The following is a 17,794-nucleotide window of genomic DNA, read 5'->3' as shown; positions in this document are numbered from 1 at the left end:
ATGTATGCACATATTGAATGGAATCTTGACCTCAAGGATCAATTTGAATTGAATCGTGAGGTACCAAAAGATTCCCACCCCTCTTAAAAACCAAGTGACTTTTTGTTTTGTAACCAAAATAAGTCAATAATTTCCTTGCTTCTCCATGTATCCCAAATGATTTGATACATTTCCATTGCACACCCAAAGTTCTTTATGCACTCTTAAATGTTTCATATTTGGAGCACTTGAGCTCCTTATGGAAAATAATAAGAATCCAAGAGTAAGAAATGTTGTAGCAGGTGTAGATGCATGTATTGGTGAATGAATGATTGCTTAAACCAGCACCGAAGGCAGGTCTTCCCAAACCTCGCTCTGGAGATTAAATCCATAGAGTAGTTACCCCCCCCCCTCTCTCTCTCTCTCTGGGCTCACGGCCATGGTCCGGCTGTTCACGTGCCGGAGCCGAAAGCATCGACATAATGAACCCCCAGCTGGAGCTCTCGCTCCACGAGGCCACGTTCCTGAGCCGAGCCGCATCGGGATCCCCGGTCTCGCCCCAACAGATGAATGAATAAACCCTCTATCTCTCCAGCCAGACCCCCTCACAAAACCAAATCGCCTCCTTTAAACTGTCCCAGTGCCCCGAAATACCCCTCGCCCGAGGGAAGACGGAAAGAAAGGACAAATCTGTTGATTACAATTGGCTCTTTCTGGGTTTCACTTGCTCATGAAAGAGGGAAATGCATTACGCTCTACTTCCCCACGATTGAACGAGCACTAAAACGAGTACGATTATCATGGCGGATAGCCTGGGATAAAAGGGATCATTTCAGGCACTTTACTCAGATAAGCTTTGTGAACTTGAGGCCCTGATATACTTCCAGCGAAATTGAAGAATGACAAAGAATCTAAGTTTGAAAGCGTCGGCTGGTAAACATACAATAATTGGTCGATGTTGATGATGATCTCCGGTTCATTTCGTCGAGGTCAGACTCGAGTAAACACGGGATCACACTATAGCAGAACCTGGCGGTGTAATTCTGACTGAAACAGCAAAATCACTGGTCAAGTATTTGGGAGAGCGAGAACTTGGCCGTGAGCATCCCAGGGTCTTTCCCCCCGATACGGGCTACAGGAGGTTTAAATACTAATACTGGAACCAAAAAGAACATAATCCTTCCCAGGCAACACAACTATCTCTACAAAGCAGGGTCACTGGCACAGTTTTGTAGACTGAGTCTGACTAATTAGTTTTCACCGTTTACTAAAAGTCCGTATCCATTTGGTCTCACTCGAGATGACCTAACATGGCCTATTCGGACAGGTTCATAGACCTCCTGTGAATTCATCTGGAAAAAAAGCTTGTCCTGGTTATTGGGGTCAAAGTTGAGCATTTGCCTGACCAGCAGGTTGTTTTAGGATGCTAATCTGCCGTTGTAATCTATTATCTGCCTAATGGCCCTCAGACCCCCCGGGGGCTCGTAAGATGTGGTCAAAGCAGATTTACTGCAACATATGAAGGCAATCAGGAGGACAACTGTGGTCTAAAACAGGCCGTGGTTATCATAGTTCATCGGTGCTTGATGATTAAACCTCAGCAGGTTTAAAATATATGATCTTTCCCGTTTTGGCAACCCTACCTTGTAATTTGCAATGGCTGGACACTCGGGTTGCTTCTCTACACAACCAATCAAAAGCAGACACATGTGTGCGGTTGGAGTCGACCTGCCAATTCGACACAGTTATGTTCGCTCCACATACACCAAATGCTCCAGTTACTTATATCAATTTTGGCAGCAATTTGACTAATCTAGGCTTTGCAGTGTCGCGTGCATCACAAACTCTATTGAGCTTTGCTGTTAATAGGATGGGTTTGTATTGACTAATGAAATTTGCTAGGGTTGTAACCATGCAACAAAAAAAAGGACATGTGACACTATGAACTCACGTTTCATCATCAGCATACTGTGCACGTGTAGCAAGGTCCGTGCTTCGTTTATGTGCTCAGGTCACGTATGTGACTTGAATTGTTTTGCACTGATTAGTTTGTCTGCAAGGTGGCAACACTGACTGACCTATATATATACTGTATATATATATATATATATATATATATATATATATATATAAACAGATGAGATGAACAACTTCTACTGGAGACGCTTGAGTGAGGTGCACCAAAACGATTTATACTGTACACACAACTCTAGGTTAAACGAGGGAAATCATTTTATCGGTCATAACTTTGAGAGAGAAATAGCAAATACTGGATAAGGATGGCATTTTAATTGCATGTGTTGACCACCTGTGTTTGTGCACACACTATCAAACTAAGTATGTTTGATAGACTAATGGTGCGTTCACACACCGGACGCGAATAGTGCATCAGGCACGAATGATTTCAATGTTAAGTCAATGTACGCGTTATGCACGTAAAAGATTCCTGTGGCGCGGTAGACGCGAATACGCCTCATTCGCACGTCAAGTTCGCGCGAATTGAGCATCTGACGCATCAAGCGCGAATGATTTAGTTAGTGCTATTTGTGCATTCACGCATTTGACGTGAGTTTGCGTCTGCCCCCACGAGTTGAAACATCTAAACTTTGGCATCAATTCGCGCCGCGTTAACCAATCAGGAGCCTGCTGCTTGCTCACATGGTGAAGGATCTGGATGTTTCAATAAATTATTTTGTAATATGACTAAACGCCTGGTGTGGTTCTAATGCACGAGAATGCAAATATTTTATCACTCAAAACTTTATTTCAATATATGAGACATGTTCATTTTGTATTTAATGTTATTCATTCCATATCTACTTCGCTTCAAACCTTTGTTTTTACCCGCGTCAGTTTCACTCTTGACGCGCGAATTAACACAAAGTGGTCGAGCGTCAAACTAGACGCGGTAGACGCGAATTTGACGCGCTATTCGTGTCCGGTGTGAACGCACAGTAAGAGTTAAACATTAGCATTTGCATGTGTACTTTAGATCTACTTTAGTTGTTGGATTTTGGAAATGTGTGCAATAGAGTGCCGAAGTGATGACGTCACTTTGTAGGACAACCCGGAAGCTAGCGGCGCATGGGTTCCCTCGGTCGAAACGCAATGGATTTTCCCCATAGACTTTTGGAAAATCGCAAAAAATAAGACGAGTGTTCAACAAAGAGTTGTGACCCTTACACGTTTTGTCTAGCAAGATAATCTTTACAAGTTAATCCAAAATGTATACATTTTGAAGGCTATATAAAGATTTTAAAAAAAACACAATCAGACACAATAAAGTTTTAAAAAAACACAAGCAGGTTATAACTGTGTGTTCTGTGTCATAGATCAAAACGTGAAAATATTTAGAGGTTTTGTTCACCACAGACCTTATTTCAGGCGATTCAGCAAAAACCCATTCAAAAATCCCATAGGCTTTAGAGCGAGGGAACCGTAGTGCTAAAATGCTAACTCACTTCCGCGTTTTGGCCTACAGAGTGAAGTCATAACTTGTGCAATGGCAAACACCACTTTCGCAAGTTACACTTATAACATCAGTCTCGCTTTCTAAATGCATGAACAAACTGTAAAAAGTAGTCATACATGCAATGAATGCAGTAATGCGAGTCAATGAATTCTGAACTATGTTGGCAAAAGTGGTATAAAAAACCCAATTGATTTTAACAATGCTTTTTGTCAGATGCATTTGGAAATCCCCCATGCTTGGATCCAGCTGTGTGAAGGAGGGCCGTGTGGGCCTGAACTCAGTCCAGCTGCGCACATGCCATTCACTGTCGAGTGAGATCTCCTCGAGGCGAGCCCATCCGTACAACAGAGCCGGGGATATCGATCTGGGATCGGGGTTTTCCAGCAAACCCGTAAATATGTTCAGGCGTGCTGCAAAATCATCAACTCTTTCTCATCATCGGATTTCTGCTTCTCTTGATTAATTAAAGATAATCGTCTGTGATATTCGTCTGCGATAAACTGTTTAAATGTTCACTACCTTGCATTGCTACCAATCTTTCGTGTTTAAACTCCCAAATCAGAGCCTTTCTCTTAAAGTCCCCCTGTGGACAGTCATTTTGGTGATCAAAAATATTGAAAAAAAAAAAATATCTTGACTGTAACTCGAATTGAATTTAGTATACGTGGTTCTGTGAATATGCAAACGAGCCCCGCCTCCACTCACTCACTCACTCACTCACTGATCCAGAGATCTGATTGGTTACAAGGTCGTTTGTGACGTCAGAATCACCAGTGATTTCCCTAACAAAAAATGATAACGTAATTTGGGGAAATATTAGCATTTTCACTGGTTTAGCTTTTAGGGGAAGCTTCTTGCAACATTTTCATTAATTTATATGATAAATATATTCAGGTCAAATAAACCATGCAAGTTGATGTTCTCTTGATTTGTGCAGTAAGTGTAAAGACAAATGTCTATTCGTGATTCTAATTTTTGAGCAAACCAATCATGGTCATGGTTAACTATGATCAAACACGCTCTGGGTGTCTCTGGGTGTCCGTGTTTGGGAGACTCTATGGGCTCTGTGTGTTTGGAGGGGCAGATTAACATTCCTGCGCTGACCCCTCTCCCCACTGCAAGGGTCAGCCCATTCACGGACACTGGGAACGGGGTCAACCAGGACAGAAGCAGATGCACAGCAACAAACCAACACTGACGATTAGCCACGCACTTCGTGTCCGAGGATTAGCATTATATTCCCATGCCAAAGTGCAAACGCTTACATACTGTCGTGATTCAACTCGCATCACGGCTAGTCTTGAAAAATGAAGACGATTTGACGTCTGGCAGGACTGAGTCTTGAATGTTCCGACACGCCAAAAGTTTGTCAGAGATAAAATAGGGCTGAACGATTAATTGCATTTGCGTTAAAATCGCGATATGATGAAACGCAATTTTGTAATCGCAAGAGCTGCGATTACACTGGTCACGTGACACGCGGGAGCAGTCTGCAAGATCAAGCATCAACTTGCCACTCTACGCGGTCTGCCGTTCAGAAAAGAACAGTTTATTTTTAATGTATGTGATATTTAGTTATTTATTCTCTCCCCAACAATCCTGGATCGATTCAGAGAATTTCAGAATCGAGTCTGAGCTTAGTTTTTAATCACGGATGCGTGACGACGCTGCGCGTACTTTAGAAACGAACCGTATTCTGCTTGCTTCTATTCTCTCTCTCTCTCTCTCTCTCTCTCTCTCTCTCACACACACACACGACACCGCTCGAACCTTCCGAAACATAGTAACGTTATTTCATAAAGTTGCCGGATGTTATAACGTTACTCTTGCAGTGCGCGTTCTCTCCCGCGGGAAATTTCCTTACAAATGCTTCACAGAGGCATTATTTATGTCTGTTGGAATGCAGTTGGCTTATATATTAAAACTATGAAAATCACTGAGAAGGCTGCTTTCATTTTAAAATACTAACGCGTGCTTTGTGAAGAGCGGCTGTGAGCGACTCATTGGTTAAATGTGCATAAACTTGCATTTAGAAATGCTTTTATGACGCGAAATTAATGTAAACACGGTCAGTTATATCTTAAACCAACAGGACAAACCACATTTACAATTTCAAGAGATATGTGCATTAGTGTGAATGCAGCTTATAATATCTAAACTGAGGGGAAATCACTCCAGCTCTTGAATGATAAACATTCACACAGCCTACATTTAAATACTGAGAGCACTCTTTATTTATTGCTTGTAATGCTGTTTTTTTTTCTTTATTTGCTAGCTTTTATATTTTGAAGATATATTATTTTATATAGCCTATTTAAAATTCTTAACGTGCAATTGGTTTAATTAAATGCTTTTTATATGTATATATGTTTAAAGTATGTGTTTTTACACATGTAATTAAATACATATTTTAAGTGTTATTAAGATTAATTAATAAAAAAAGTAGATCGGATCATGAGCTGCCTAAAGATTCCCATCCCTACTGTACAATCAATGATTTATTGCTTGTCTTTGTCGACTAATACAGAAGGTAAAGAACTTTTTTTAAATCGCAATCGCAATATTGGTTAAAAAAAAAAAAAAAAAAAAAAAAAAAATCGCAATTAGATTATTTTCCATAATCGTTCAGCCCTAAGATAAAATTTGATTGCATTAATCGGCTGTCGGTGAACATGCCAAACTAACTAAACAAAGACTTGATATCCAAAATCGCACAGTGTGAACCGGCTATAGAGAGATACGAGTGCAGAGCCTTAATGAAATTTAATTAATCAATGAATCCATCAAACTCCAGATCAAAATGTCCACAGACACCAAGTTAAACCCCATCTGTGCTCATTGTCTGGGTCTGAAGAGAGAGGATATGGTTGAGCGGAAGCCAGAAATGTGTGACCCACTTCATGCCAAATGAAATAAACCATCAACGTGACCTTTATAGATCAAATTTGCTTCATATGACCACCAACAGGATGAAAATATGGGCTGAATGTGAGCACACAAACAGATATTGAGTTCAGTAAAGTGGGTGAAGGACTACAGCAGCTGTACGGTGGAGCCCGGAAACGCTTTGTTCAAAGTTCAATGTCAGCATTTGGCTTCAAGGGAAACCCAATATGCCAGTGCACATGCATACAACACCAGTGTGTGTGTGTGTGTGTGTGTGTGGATGCTGAACGTTGCTGGAATAGCGACTGCTCACTCAGGCATGCTCAGTAACGCTTCGGAGGGTTTAAAGGTGGATTAGTGCTCTTTGCTTTTCACTCGCTCTTGTTTTCTCTCCATGTACTTCGGTCCGTCTCTTATTTCAATCCACTGCTCGTTTGCCTCCACTGATCCTCAGTCGCTCTGCACTTCCTTAATTGGATAGGATGGGATTTCACCTCAATATTGATGCTGGCTGTGGTACTGATTGAGTTACAGCACAAATCACTAATGTGGTGACTAAATTAGAGATCCTTATGTTTTAAACGTTTGAATATACAAGTGCACGAGATATTTGAGAGATATGTAAAAGAGCAGCTCGGATATTCTGCATCATCTTTTGCATTCAATAGAAGAAAGAAAATCATATGGGTTTGGAATAACAAGAGAGAGAGAGAGTCTAAATGTAGAGTGACACGTGATTTCAGGATTTAATTTACTCTTCAATCTTTGAATCAAATCAAAATATATCATGGCAGTTTTTCTTAAGAAACAAAAAAACAATCTCTAAATTATGTAAACTATAGAGGAAAACCCTCTGACTTGGTACATTAGTATAATATCAAAGGGTAAAATTAACACCCTAAACAATTAAAAACAACTGCTATTTATATTTAGATACAATAATAAACACCCAAACAAAAACGAGTTGTACACAAACTTTTAAATTGCACAATTGCTGAGACTTTGCTTTTTATCAGAAGTAATAAAAAAATTATCAACTATGTCTAGAAATTGTATTCATGCATCAAATGCAAACTGCATAAACATTAAAAATGTAAGAATCAATATTGGTTTGTTAAAATGACGTTTGATTAAGAGTGTGTCCTCTATATCTTCATCCCAGCCTTTAGTGATAGGCAGTTAAACTAATAAAAGTGATGTTTTAAACTAAAGGTCCGAGCACATCTCGCACAATAAAACATAAATACGACCACACGTTGTCAATCACATTTCGCCCAGTCAAAAAATTTCGGATCGGGTTTGATTTTATGTGTTTTTCGCATCCGTAGCACGCGTTTTGAGAGGCCATTGAATGCCGAATATGAAAGTTTGAGTGTGCGAGGGCCTTCAGGCTGACTCACTATTCCAGAACGAGCACCATCTCGCTGGCCATCTCGTAGACCTCGTGCAGATTGACGACGCGAGGACAGGCTCCCGCCAGCTCCAGGACGGCGATCTCGTGGATGATCTCGGTCCTGCAGTCTTGGCCCTTCCTCCTCTTCCTCATGTACTTCGCTGCAAACTCTTTACCGGTGCTTTTCTCCACACATTTCCTCACCACAGCAAACTTGCCCCTGAGAGCGAGAGAAAACAAGTGGAAGAACGTTTGTTAGCGGTTAGCATACCTCATGCTGTAGCCAGACTTTAGACCAGGGTTATTATCGGCAATTAAAGTTTCAAAGTCTCGACTAGAACAGGTTTTAATGCTTGAAATGTTCAAAAAACACCTTATTTGCCATAGAGGGGCTAAGTCCCGCCCCTCCGCTTCCGGCTCATGGGACCTTATTTCGGAAAAAATATGAATGGTTGTCAATGGCGAAAGACAACTTATCTTTTTATTCCGTCTGAACTGTGCCCTCAATTACACATATGATGTTTGTCAATTTAAAAGATAATTCTGAAAGTCAAAAACGTCACAGTTTGTCATAAAACAGAAGAGTAACATGTAGTTTTATGTGAAAATCGCTCTGTGAACTACATCTCCCAGAAGCGAAACGAGATCCGCTGCTCGTGTGTGTGCAGTCTGGTACAAAACACTCGTTTATAAACACGATTATAACGTACGACTGTAGAAACAATGACAGACGTTAGCCTCAGTAAAGTTAGCTTCATTCATTGAGAGAAAATGTGCGCCTTTGGGGTTTGTAGTCTTTTGTAATTACGTATTTTCACAGTCTTATACCTCAACGGTTTTACATCAAACTGCGACTTTCTTTACTTTAAAACGTATCTTTTAAATTGACAAACATCATATGTGTAATTCAGGGCACAATTCAAACCAGATCAAAATATTTGTTGTCTCTCGCCATTGACTACCATACAATATTTTTCCGAAATAAGGTCCCATGGTGGTCGACCGGAAGGGGCGGGACTTAGGCTCTCTATTGTTGCAGCTCCTCTCTTCACAGTTTGTCAGTAACGCTTTTCCCGAAACCATCGTTCCAACAAACAGCATCGTAGAGGTGTGTATGCGAGCGACAAACGTCGACCAGCGGTTGAAGCGGTTTACTAGACTAGACTAGTTTACTTACTAGACAGTTGATTTCTTTAACGATGAATCGTACTACAGTAGTGAAGCAGCGAGGGACGAGAAAACACCCGTTTACTTCCTGTCTCCATAAAGCCCCTCCTCCTGAAAACCACACTGTGCTCTGATTGGTCGGCTGGAGCTGTGTGTTGTGATTGGTCGAGCGCTTTGAGAAATGCCCCGCCCCTTTCCATAACCGCCAGTTTAACACTCTACTAACTAACTCAACCAGGCCCCGCCCCTTTATTCTGCGCATTAATTATTATAATGAGGAATATTGCGATGATTCACTGTGTGAATACGATTTGCTACTTTTTAAAAAATGAGCTTTTACACCACCAGTCTGACATACTAGTAGAGATCACATTTCCATGCATCCCATTAAACGGTCACATACAAAACAACTTTGTTCAGGGCCTCTTTTCATTTGATGCGGTGAAAGGCCCGGAGCCGCGGGTTTGCGGCAGTGAAAGGGGTTAGCGGGTACATCTAAAGATGGCACACTTGTTATCACCGCGCCTTTGTCCCCCGGCATATTTGCGGGATGAAATCATCCCAAAGCCCGAACTGTCCCTCTGTGTCCCAGTTTAGCACTGAACTTGAAGATGCAGGGGCAGACGACGAGGAAGAGAAGGAAAAACAACACACACACACACACACACACACACACACGGGAACATGTCGGCCGAGAGGATTCTTGAGGAAAGTGTTATATTGCGAGTTTGAGACGACACCGCCCCACTGAGCTAACTACCATGTTCCCTACAGCCCGGGGAGTGGAGATTTGTGTGTGTGTGTGTGTGTGTGTGTGTTGAGATTTGTGCCACATTGGCAGTCTGTTTTTGTGAGGTTTCCAAAAAGACCCATCCCTCATCACAGGCCCTAAAACCCACGTTAGAAGAATCTCACTGCCAAATCATAACACTTTTATTTTCTTCAACAAGGTGTGTGTGTGTGTGTGTGTGGTTAAAGTGCAAGCAGATCATCTACGGGACAAGCCGGATTCCACCATATCTTATGTACACAATAATAATCGTTTACATCGTAATCCTTTTATCTTTAATATGTGGCATGCTTGTGTGCGGCTGTGTGTGTAATAAGCAGAGTGTACATTGTGGACCTGCCTATAGGCGCACATTACTAATGCGCTCTTTAAATAACAAAAAAATATATATTACGCCCGCGACCTTAGACCAGGTTTTTGTTGGTCAACGGCTCAGTTTATTTCAGTTCCTCAAAATAACAACGTGCCTGAACACACATCGTTCTCAGACAGGGTTGGGAGTAACGCATTACAAAAGTAATAGATTACTTTTTGCTGTAACGCAGTAGTGTAAGGCATTACTAATCAATTTTCAGTAATATTTTACTCGTTACATGTTCAGTGAGGCTTGTATTACAGTTGTATTACAGTGTATTGTCTGCTTTTACTTCTTAAAGGCAACAGACTATGTGAAAGTTTTAAAGCAGTCTTTTAGAGCGGTCGCGTCTGTAGTAACATTGTTTTTTCCTCATAAATGCGAACACGAAAACTAAAATAAAATGAATATTTTAAGTTCTATGGAGACTGCAGAGCCATCCCTTCCTCATCTGATTTGCGCAGTGTAATTAACAGAATTACAAAAAATATATTTTCCCTTCTATTTTTTTTGTCACGCATGAATGTGTGTCTTTTCCTTAATATTAAAAATAAAACATTGACTGATATTTGTCTAATGTCTGTAGTCCTTTAAGGAAGTAGCCTGTATACGTTTCAATACATGTATTTTCTGAGAATTTTTATTTCAAGTTTTGACTGCAAATGTCATCATGTCCATAATGCTGGACTTCCCCAATTTTAAATAATTTATCCTCAACTAGTTTTGTGGTTAACTTCAAATGTTAACTTCAAATAATACTAATAGCCTAATTTAAAGATAAGGCAGCATTGGATCTGGACGGTAAGGAGAATAACGCTGGAGTTGGAAGAGGTGTGTCGCGATTTTGTAGGTTTGTGGATCTGAGTCGTGTTTTTGGTGAAAGTGACTCAAAAGTAATACATGAGTAATGTAACGCATTACAATTCTGAGACAGTAATATTGTAAGGTAATGAATTACTTTTAAATAACAGTAACAAGTAATACCTAATGTATTACAGTTTGGAAGTAACTTGCACAACACTGTTTTCAGACCATGGGTGCAAATGCATTTGCTAATTCAACAATGTGGCGGAAAAGGTGAAAATAAAAATTGCGTCGGGCTGAAACTAGCAAAAAACACTTGCTTTTTCGGATAGGGCCCATGATGTTTGCCAAGGACAGGCATTCCTGCACGCTTTTCACTGTGACCGACACTGGAGAAACGCAAGATCAGCAGAACATCTGCTGGACTAGCTCACCTGCCATCTGCTAAAGGCATCCTGATAGCAAACACGAATCCATACAGGAATGTGGAAATGGACCGAAGACGACTTCATGCAAACATGAGCAACATTCAGTCACATTCAACTGTCTGAAACAAAGCAACTCATGAAAAAACCTCAATGGACATATGAGAAAAAAAAACAAAAAACAACACAGGCAAACGTATTGTTCTTATGTTTTAATTGGCTGGCTGAACCAAAATGGTTGGACTGACCAGGCTCATGTGAGAGTCATGGGTTCAGAAAGGGTTTCAGCCATCAAAGGAAGTTTTCCTTTATTTTCCATCGCCGTTCAGTCCAGATCTCCTGAGATTTACAACACACAGCTGGGACTGCCTTCCTCCTTTCTTCAAAATATGTGGTGATTAATGGGGTAAGTCGAAGAAAAATGTCCTTGTTCTGGGCCGTCCCAATAAAACCGGGTGTAGAGTTAAGCATCGCCGTAAAGGGTTTCTTCAAGACCAGTTCTTTGCCTCAGAACTGAATGTCATTTGGGCCATGTGATATGCAACCAAAAACCATCTAAAACCAATGAAATCATTCCGATTGATGTGTTTACAAGCTACTTTTTAATTCCGACTGTTACTAATATGCATGTAAACAAAACCTGTTTTTCTCACACCACCTCAGTAACAACTCCAGTGCAAATGACTGTTTTTACACATTGTCCAAATGAAGAGTTCAGATGCAAAAGCCTATAAGTGCCATTTGAAATTTTTTGAAATTGATTTCACTTAAATGGCAATGAAGATTACCTATTAATTGTCATTTAAGTGAAATTACTGAACTTAAATATACAAGCTTGATAAAAATGGTCATTTTAGAAGAAAATTTCAAATGGCATTTAGAGGCTTTTGCATCTGAACTCTTCAAATCGACAATGAGTTTTCTGTAGCAATTTACAGCTCAAAGAATCGATGACATCATCCCAATGTGATTTAAAGGTACAGTACGCTTGAGAAACGTGAATGTGACATCGAGTGCATTCGAATGCTGATACAACTATAGTCTTGATCTTGAATTCAATGTCTGGTTTTGTTTGGTCGAAAGCATAGATGCATCTGAACCCTCTTTTTTGGACCAAGTATGAGTAATGTTCAGCAAACTCCTTTGGCAAATCAGATCCAATGCAATATCCTATATGGTATGTCATGCATCCCTACATCATAAGTCACTTGCCTAACTAATAGGTAGATGGTAGAGCCCGACCGATAAAGGATTTTGAAGGCCGGTACCGATACAAATATTTTTGGGTTTTAAAATCCGATATTTTATTAATTAATTAATTTATTTTTTTTAAACTGGAGATGATATTCACAAAATTTGTCATGCTTATTTGAGTTAAGGGAACTGATGGGGATGTTCTTTTAATTGTTAATCAAGCATCGTGACCAACTCAACGAGTGTTGCCAACAGGGACGGTGTAGAGCGCCCTCTGGTGGACAAACTATACAACTCCAACACTCATGACATGGTTCAAACGTGTTTCGTCCGTTTTAATTTTATTGTTTAAATATTAATTTATCGGCCATTATAACTGCCGATATCGATAGTTTGGAAAATGCCTAATATCGGTCTGCCGATATATCGGTCTGGCTCTAGTAGATGGTATGCATGACTACTAATAATAAAAATGGAGTTCTTTAAGCCTTCAAACAAAGACTGCAACTATTCGTGACGGATTGATCCACAGGGCCTTCATTAAAATCCCAACAGTGCCGTAACCACTCCGATTGAGACCGATTCAGAAAAACTAACGACCTTCCGCTCCTTTGAAAACCTAATAGGCTTTTGCTGCCCTTGACTGCACGGCTCGGCATCCCTCAATTACCATGGTGTTGCGTTAATCTGCCCGGCTTCTTAAAAACACCAATGCCACGGGGGGAAAGTGATAAAGAAACTCTAAGCTCCTCACATAATACCTGGCACCCCCGAGGCCTCCGGTCGCCCGCTCGCCGCTTTGGAGCCCATCCTTCCCCGCTGCTGCTTTGAGGCCAAAGGCTTTCAATACTTCGGTTGCATGTCGCACGAGACTGTAACTAATCGTGACAACAGCTCACGACGTGAGCGGATCGTTTACAAATGAAATTTTACCAGTCAGGTCGCGCTCTCGCCATGATGTGGTGCAGATGTTGTGTTAAATATGACTTGTATTATTGAATGGCATTCAGAAAGCGCTGGAGATGCACACTGGGATTTGGAGACGTTGGTGTCTTTTAAAATGAGGACATTCCCAGAGTCTGAGGACTCGCACAAACAGCCCGAATTCAATGGCTTTCATGTGTGCGGGACGAGGGTTGACGGCAGGGTCACGGTTTATGTGAAATAGCGTCCGTATCAAGAGCAGATGGTCTGTCTGTGTGAGAATAGGGTTTATATGGCCCGCAGTCGGCCAACTTGTAAGATATGGAGAAACTGTGAACATTATTCATACTTGGTCCAAAAAAACAGGGTTTACATTTATGCTTTTGACCATACAAAACTAGACACTGAATTCAAGATATGCATTCCAGTGCACTCGATGTCAATCACATTCACAGAGCTGTTTGTTAAGCATTACAGTATTTTACATTTAAAGGAGTAGTTCACTTTTGAATAAACTTTTGCTGATAATTTACTCACCCGCATGTCATCCAAGATGTCCATGTCTTTCTTTCTTCAGTCGAAAAGAAATTAAGGTTTTTGATAAAAACATTCCAGGATTTTTCTCCATTTAATGGACTTCAATGGGAACCAAAATGACTTCAAAAATTCATCAAAATGAACGAATCTTTTTCCGAGTCAATTCGTTCGTTGAATGCGGTTGAATGAACCAAATGACTCGGAAAAAGATTCGTTCATTTTGATGAATGAGTTCGAACAGGAGAGTCACAAACGTGCGTCACAGAACAGAGCAACACGACCATTTGAGCTTATAAAACTTAAACTTTGTTATTTATTTATTAAATGAGCGATCGTTTCACTTGATAAGACCCTTATTCATCGTCTGGAATCGTTTAAAGCCCTTTGAACAGTTTGCACTGAAACTGTCTTTTGGACCTTGAACCGTTTGGTTCCCATTGAAGTCCATTATATGGAGAAAATCCTGGAATGTTTTCATCAAAAACTTTAATTTCTTTTCGACTGAAGAAAGAAAGACATGGACATCTTGAATGACATGGGGCTGAATAAATTATAAGCAAAAGTTTTTTTAAAAGTGAACGACTCCTTTAAATCACATGTCATGAGTCACGCAAATTCTTAGAAAACCCATTATCTATTTATCTGGACAATGTGTAAAATGACAAAGATGGATGGCAATAGTGTAAGAGAATACTCCCCCAATTCAGAAAATACACAAAAAGTTCAACTATATGCATGTACAATCTGCACTTCAAGTCTTCTTAAGATACAAATCACAATTTTCCAGTTATAAGAGGGCAGACGACACAAAAACACACACCAAAGACCATCTGGACATATGAATAAGATTTAAGATTAACATTTGCAAAGAAAGAGACCCAATAACTAGCTTATTGTGATGCATATCTGAGTGAATCGCTTCTGGAACAAGAACACATGTGGGGGGGCTTGATTGTGTCTGTGTGGAACTGATTGGATGGTTGTGGTTTCCTATTGGCTGATCTCATGTGAGTAACAGGTTATAGCCCCGCCCACATAATCAGAGAAGAGATGCTGAAGAGGAACTGATTCTCATTCAACATTACCAGGAACATGAATTTAAAATAAAATAATGATCTGCACAGATAAATTGTTTATAATAAATATGGCAATATTCCAAAAAATAAGAATGGTTAACTTTGATTACATGGCGACTTTAAGGGTAATATGACTTTGAACTTGGATATTTGGTATAATCTGTAGAGGAAGAGCACAACATGGGCAATCTGAGGTAAATACCTTAATCCTCTCGAGTCTCTGAGCCTTTGTTTACTAGACGGTGACATCACGGATTAAGAATGAAAGTACATCAACAACGCTTCCTCTACAGAACCTTACTTTGTTCACTTTCTGCGAATGCTGAACGAGTTTGGAGTTAGTTCTAGTAAAGAGTGTGAGGTTAACAACCGTATTATAGTAGTTCACACTCAAAAAAGTCTCAAAAAATTTGCCTATTTTTATTTTCAACAAAATCAACAATCATTCAAGATAGATAAAATAAAGCTATTCAAGTTATCTGATGAGAATCCCTGCATTATTTAAAGTCTTGATGTAGTTTTCAGGCTCTCCTAGAGCAGGTTTCATGATTATCCTCCTCATATTCTCCATTGTTGCGGCTCCTCTCTTCCCAGTCTGTCAATAACGCCCTGTCTCTATGAAGCCCCTCCTCCTGAAAGCACACTGTGCTCTGATTGGTCGGCTGGAGCAGTGTGTTGTGATTGAGTATTAGGTGCTTTATATCACAATACATATAACAAATGCTGTTTTGTCTTCAGTGCAGCCCTCGTCTCTGCATAGTGTTTGCTTTCCATAACGTTTCCATAACGTGGTTGCTTTATTTACATCAGTAACATCACTTCTCATCATAAGGGATTGTTTTGTTAAAGCATGGTAAATCTGGGATGGACTGTGCTGTGAAAGACATTAGCTCCATTAATGACGTCTCGGCTTCATACTTTACAGTCCTCAAAGGAGCAAACGAACTGCTTTTCCCCGTGTACTTTCTGTCATGCTACACTTCACCTAATGCATGTGTTATATGAGGGCAGCGCCACTTTATGAGCAAGTGTGCACTTCAGCAAACACCAGTTCCAGTGTAACATTCCCATTGAAGTTCGTCAGATTTGTAATAAGCTGTCATTTAAAAGAAGGTGCTATGTGTTGATGTAGGTTTTTATATATTTTCTTTTTTCTTGATTATGATAATTGTAAATGTATTTTTCGCCTTGTCATGAATTGAAATTAGAAGATTGTATGTACATGTGTATGTCTTTATGTATGTATGTATATATATATGAAATGTGTATATGATAACTGTGATGATTGAAATGTTGTTGTTGTAATGTACATTTTTAGAATTGACCCCAGGAAGATTAGCTGACTGTACAGACTTTTAGCTAATGGGATCCTTAAAAATAAACAAAAATAAACAAATAAACTCTGGGGGCGTGCTGGTTTCTGAAGGCAGAATTAAAGGGGCGGCTGATTAGGATTTAAAATGTTTAAGTTTAGTCAGTGTGTAATGTAGAGCCAGACCGATATATCGGCCGGCCGATATTAGGCATTTTCCAAAATATCGGTATCGGCAGTCATAATGGCCGATAAATTAATATTTAAAAAATAAAATAAAAATGGACGAAACATGCTTCAATCATCTCTCCTCGGCCTGTTATATTGAAAATGTATGTTTTACAATTTGCAGTATGATGTTATCTATTGCCAAATTATGGCTCATCATAGACTAGCTAACCACAAAGCTAGCTAATGCCACTATCATCAGTGGAAGACCGCTAACGTTAACATTAATGAGCTTGGAAACCACAATGAACTTTTTCTGCCTAAAATAAAGTAATGATTACTGTATTTATAACTCGCATATCTCTAGTTACAGTCCCTGCATTGTAAAATGCAAGTTAGACTTGCGAGGAGTGAACATTTAGACATAGAGAAAAAGTATCAAACGTATCCCGTGCAGAAAAGTTAGTTTTTCTTTTACACGTGTGTGAAATCCAACAATATATAATAATAAAAAAAAAATATCGGCCGATATATCGGATTTTAAAACCCAAAAATATTTGTATCGCTATCGGCCTTCAAAATCCTTTATCGGTCGGGCTCTATGTTGCTGTTTGAGCATAAACAACATCTGCAAAGTTACGAAACTCCAAGCTCAAAGCAAAGGGAGATGTTTTCTTCAACAGAAATGGCTTTAAGGACTACAACAAACGGCTGACAGAAACTACACAACATTCCTCCCGGGTTAGTGACATCACACACCCTAACATTTACATAAACCCCGCCCCCGGGACAATTTAATATGCTAATCAATGACTAGACGATTAACTCCACATCAACTAACCATTCAGAAATGTCCTGTTGCGTCTACATGTCACTTGTTCTTGAGTCTCTCCATCTTTGAACATAAAAAGCTAAACGTTTTTTAAATTTTCAGTGCACGCGTGTGAGGTAATCGGAGCCGCTAACACACACACACACACACACACCTAGAGAGGGCGCTGGTAATTAGCATCAGCACCCACTCGTACAGGAGCAAAAGCTCTTAAAGATAGGGAACAGAAACAACACACACACACACACACACACACACACACACACACACACACACACACACACACACACACACACACACACACACACACACAGGGTGGAAACAGCTCCTGGAGTGAAAGCTGAGGCCTGTTTGTTCTGTGTCTGAGACATGGGGGAATAATGAACTCTGACATGTGACCCGGAGCAGAGACAGATATTTTCTTAACGTCTAAGGAAAGAGCATTACCTCATCCGAAAGCCTTTACGGTGTTTTCTTGGA

General features: G+C 40.0%; 1 protein-coding gene across 1 annotated transcript in view; it reads right to left on the bottom strand.

Annotated features, from left to right (window-relative positions):
- stk17a (serine/threonine kinase 17a) overlaps positions 1 to 17,794 on the bottom strand; it is a 37,091-nt gene that overhangs the window by 12,986 nt on the left and 6,311 nt on the right. Inside the window, exon 2 of the mRNA XM_039666413.2 lies at positions 7,738 to 7,950. Coding sequence (XP_039522347.1) covers positions 7,738 to 7,950 — 213 coding nt within the window. The remainder of the gene's footprint in view (positions 1 to 7,737; positions 7,951 to 17,794) is intronic.

This window comes from Pimephales promelas, chromosome 22 (genome assembly GCF_988280905.1).
Source record: "Pimephales promelas chromosome 22, fPimPro1.hap1.1, whole genome shotgun sequence".
Lineage (NCBI taxonomy): Eukaryota > Metazoa > Chordata > Actinopteri > Cypriniformes > Leuciscidae > Pimephales > Pimephales promelas.
This window is presented reverse-complemented; position numbering and strand designations above follow the sequence as displayed.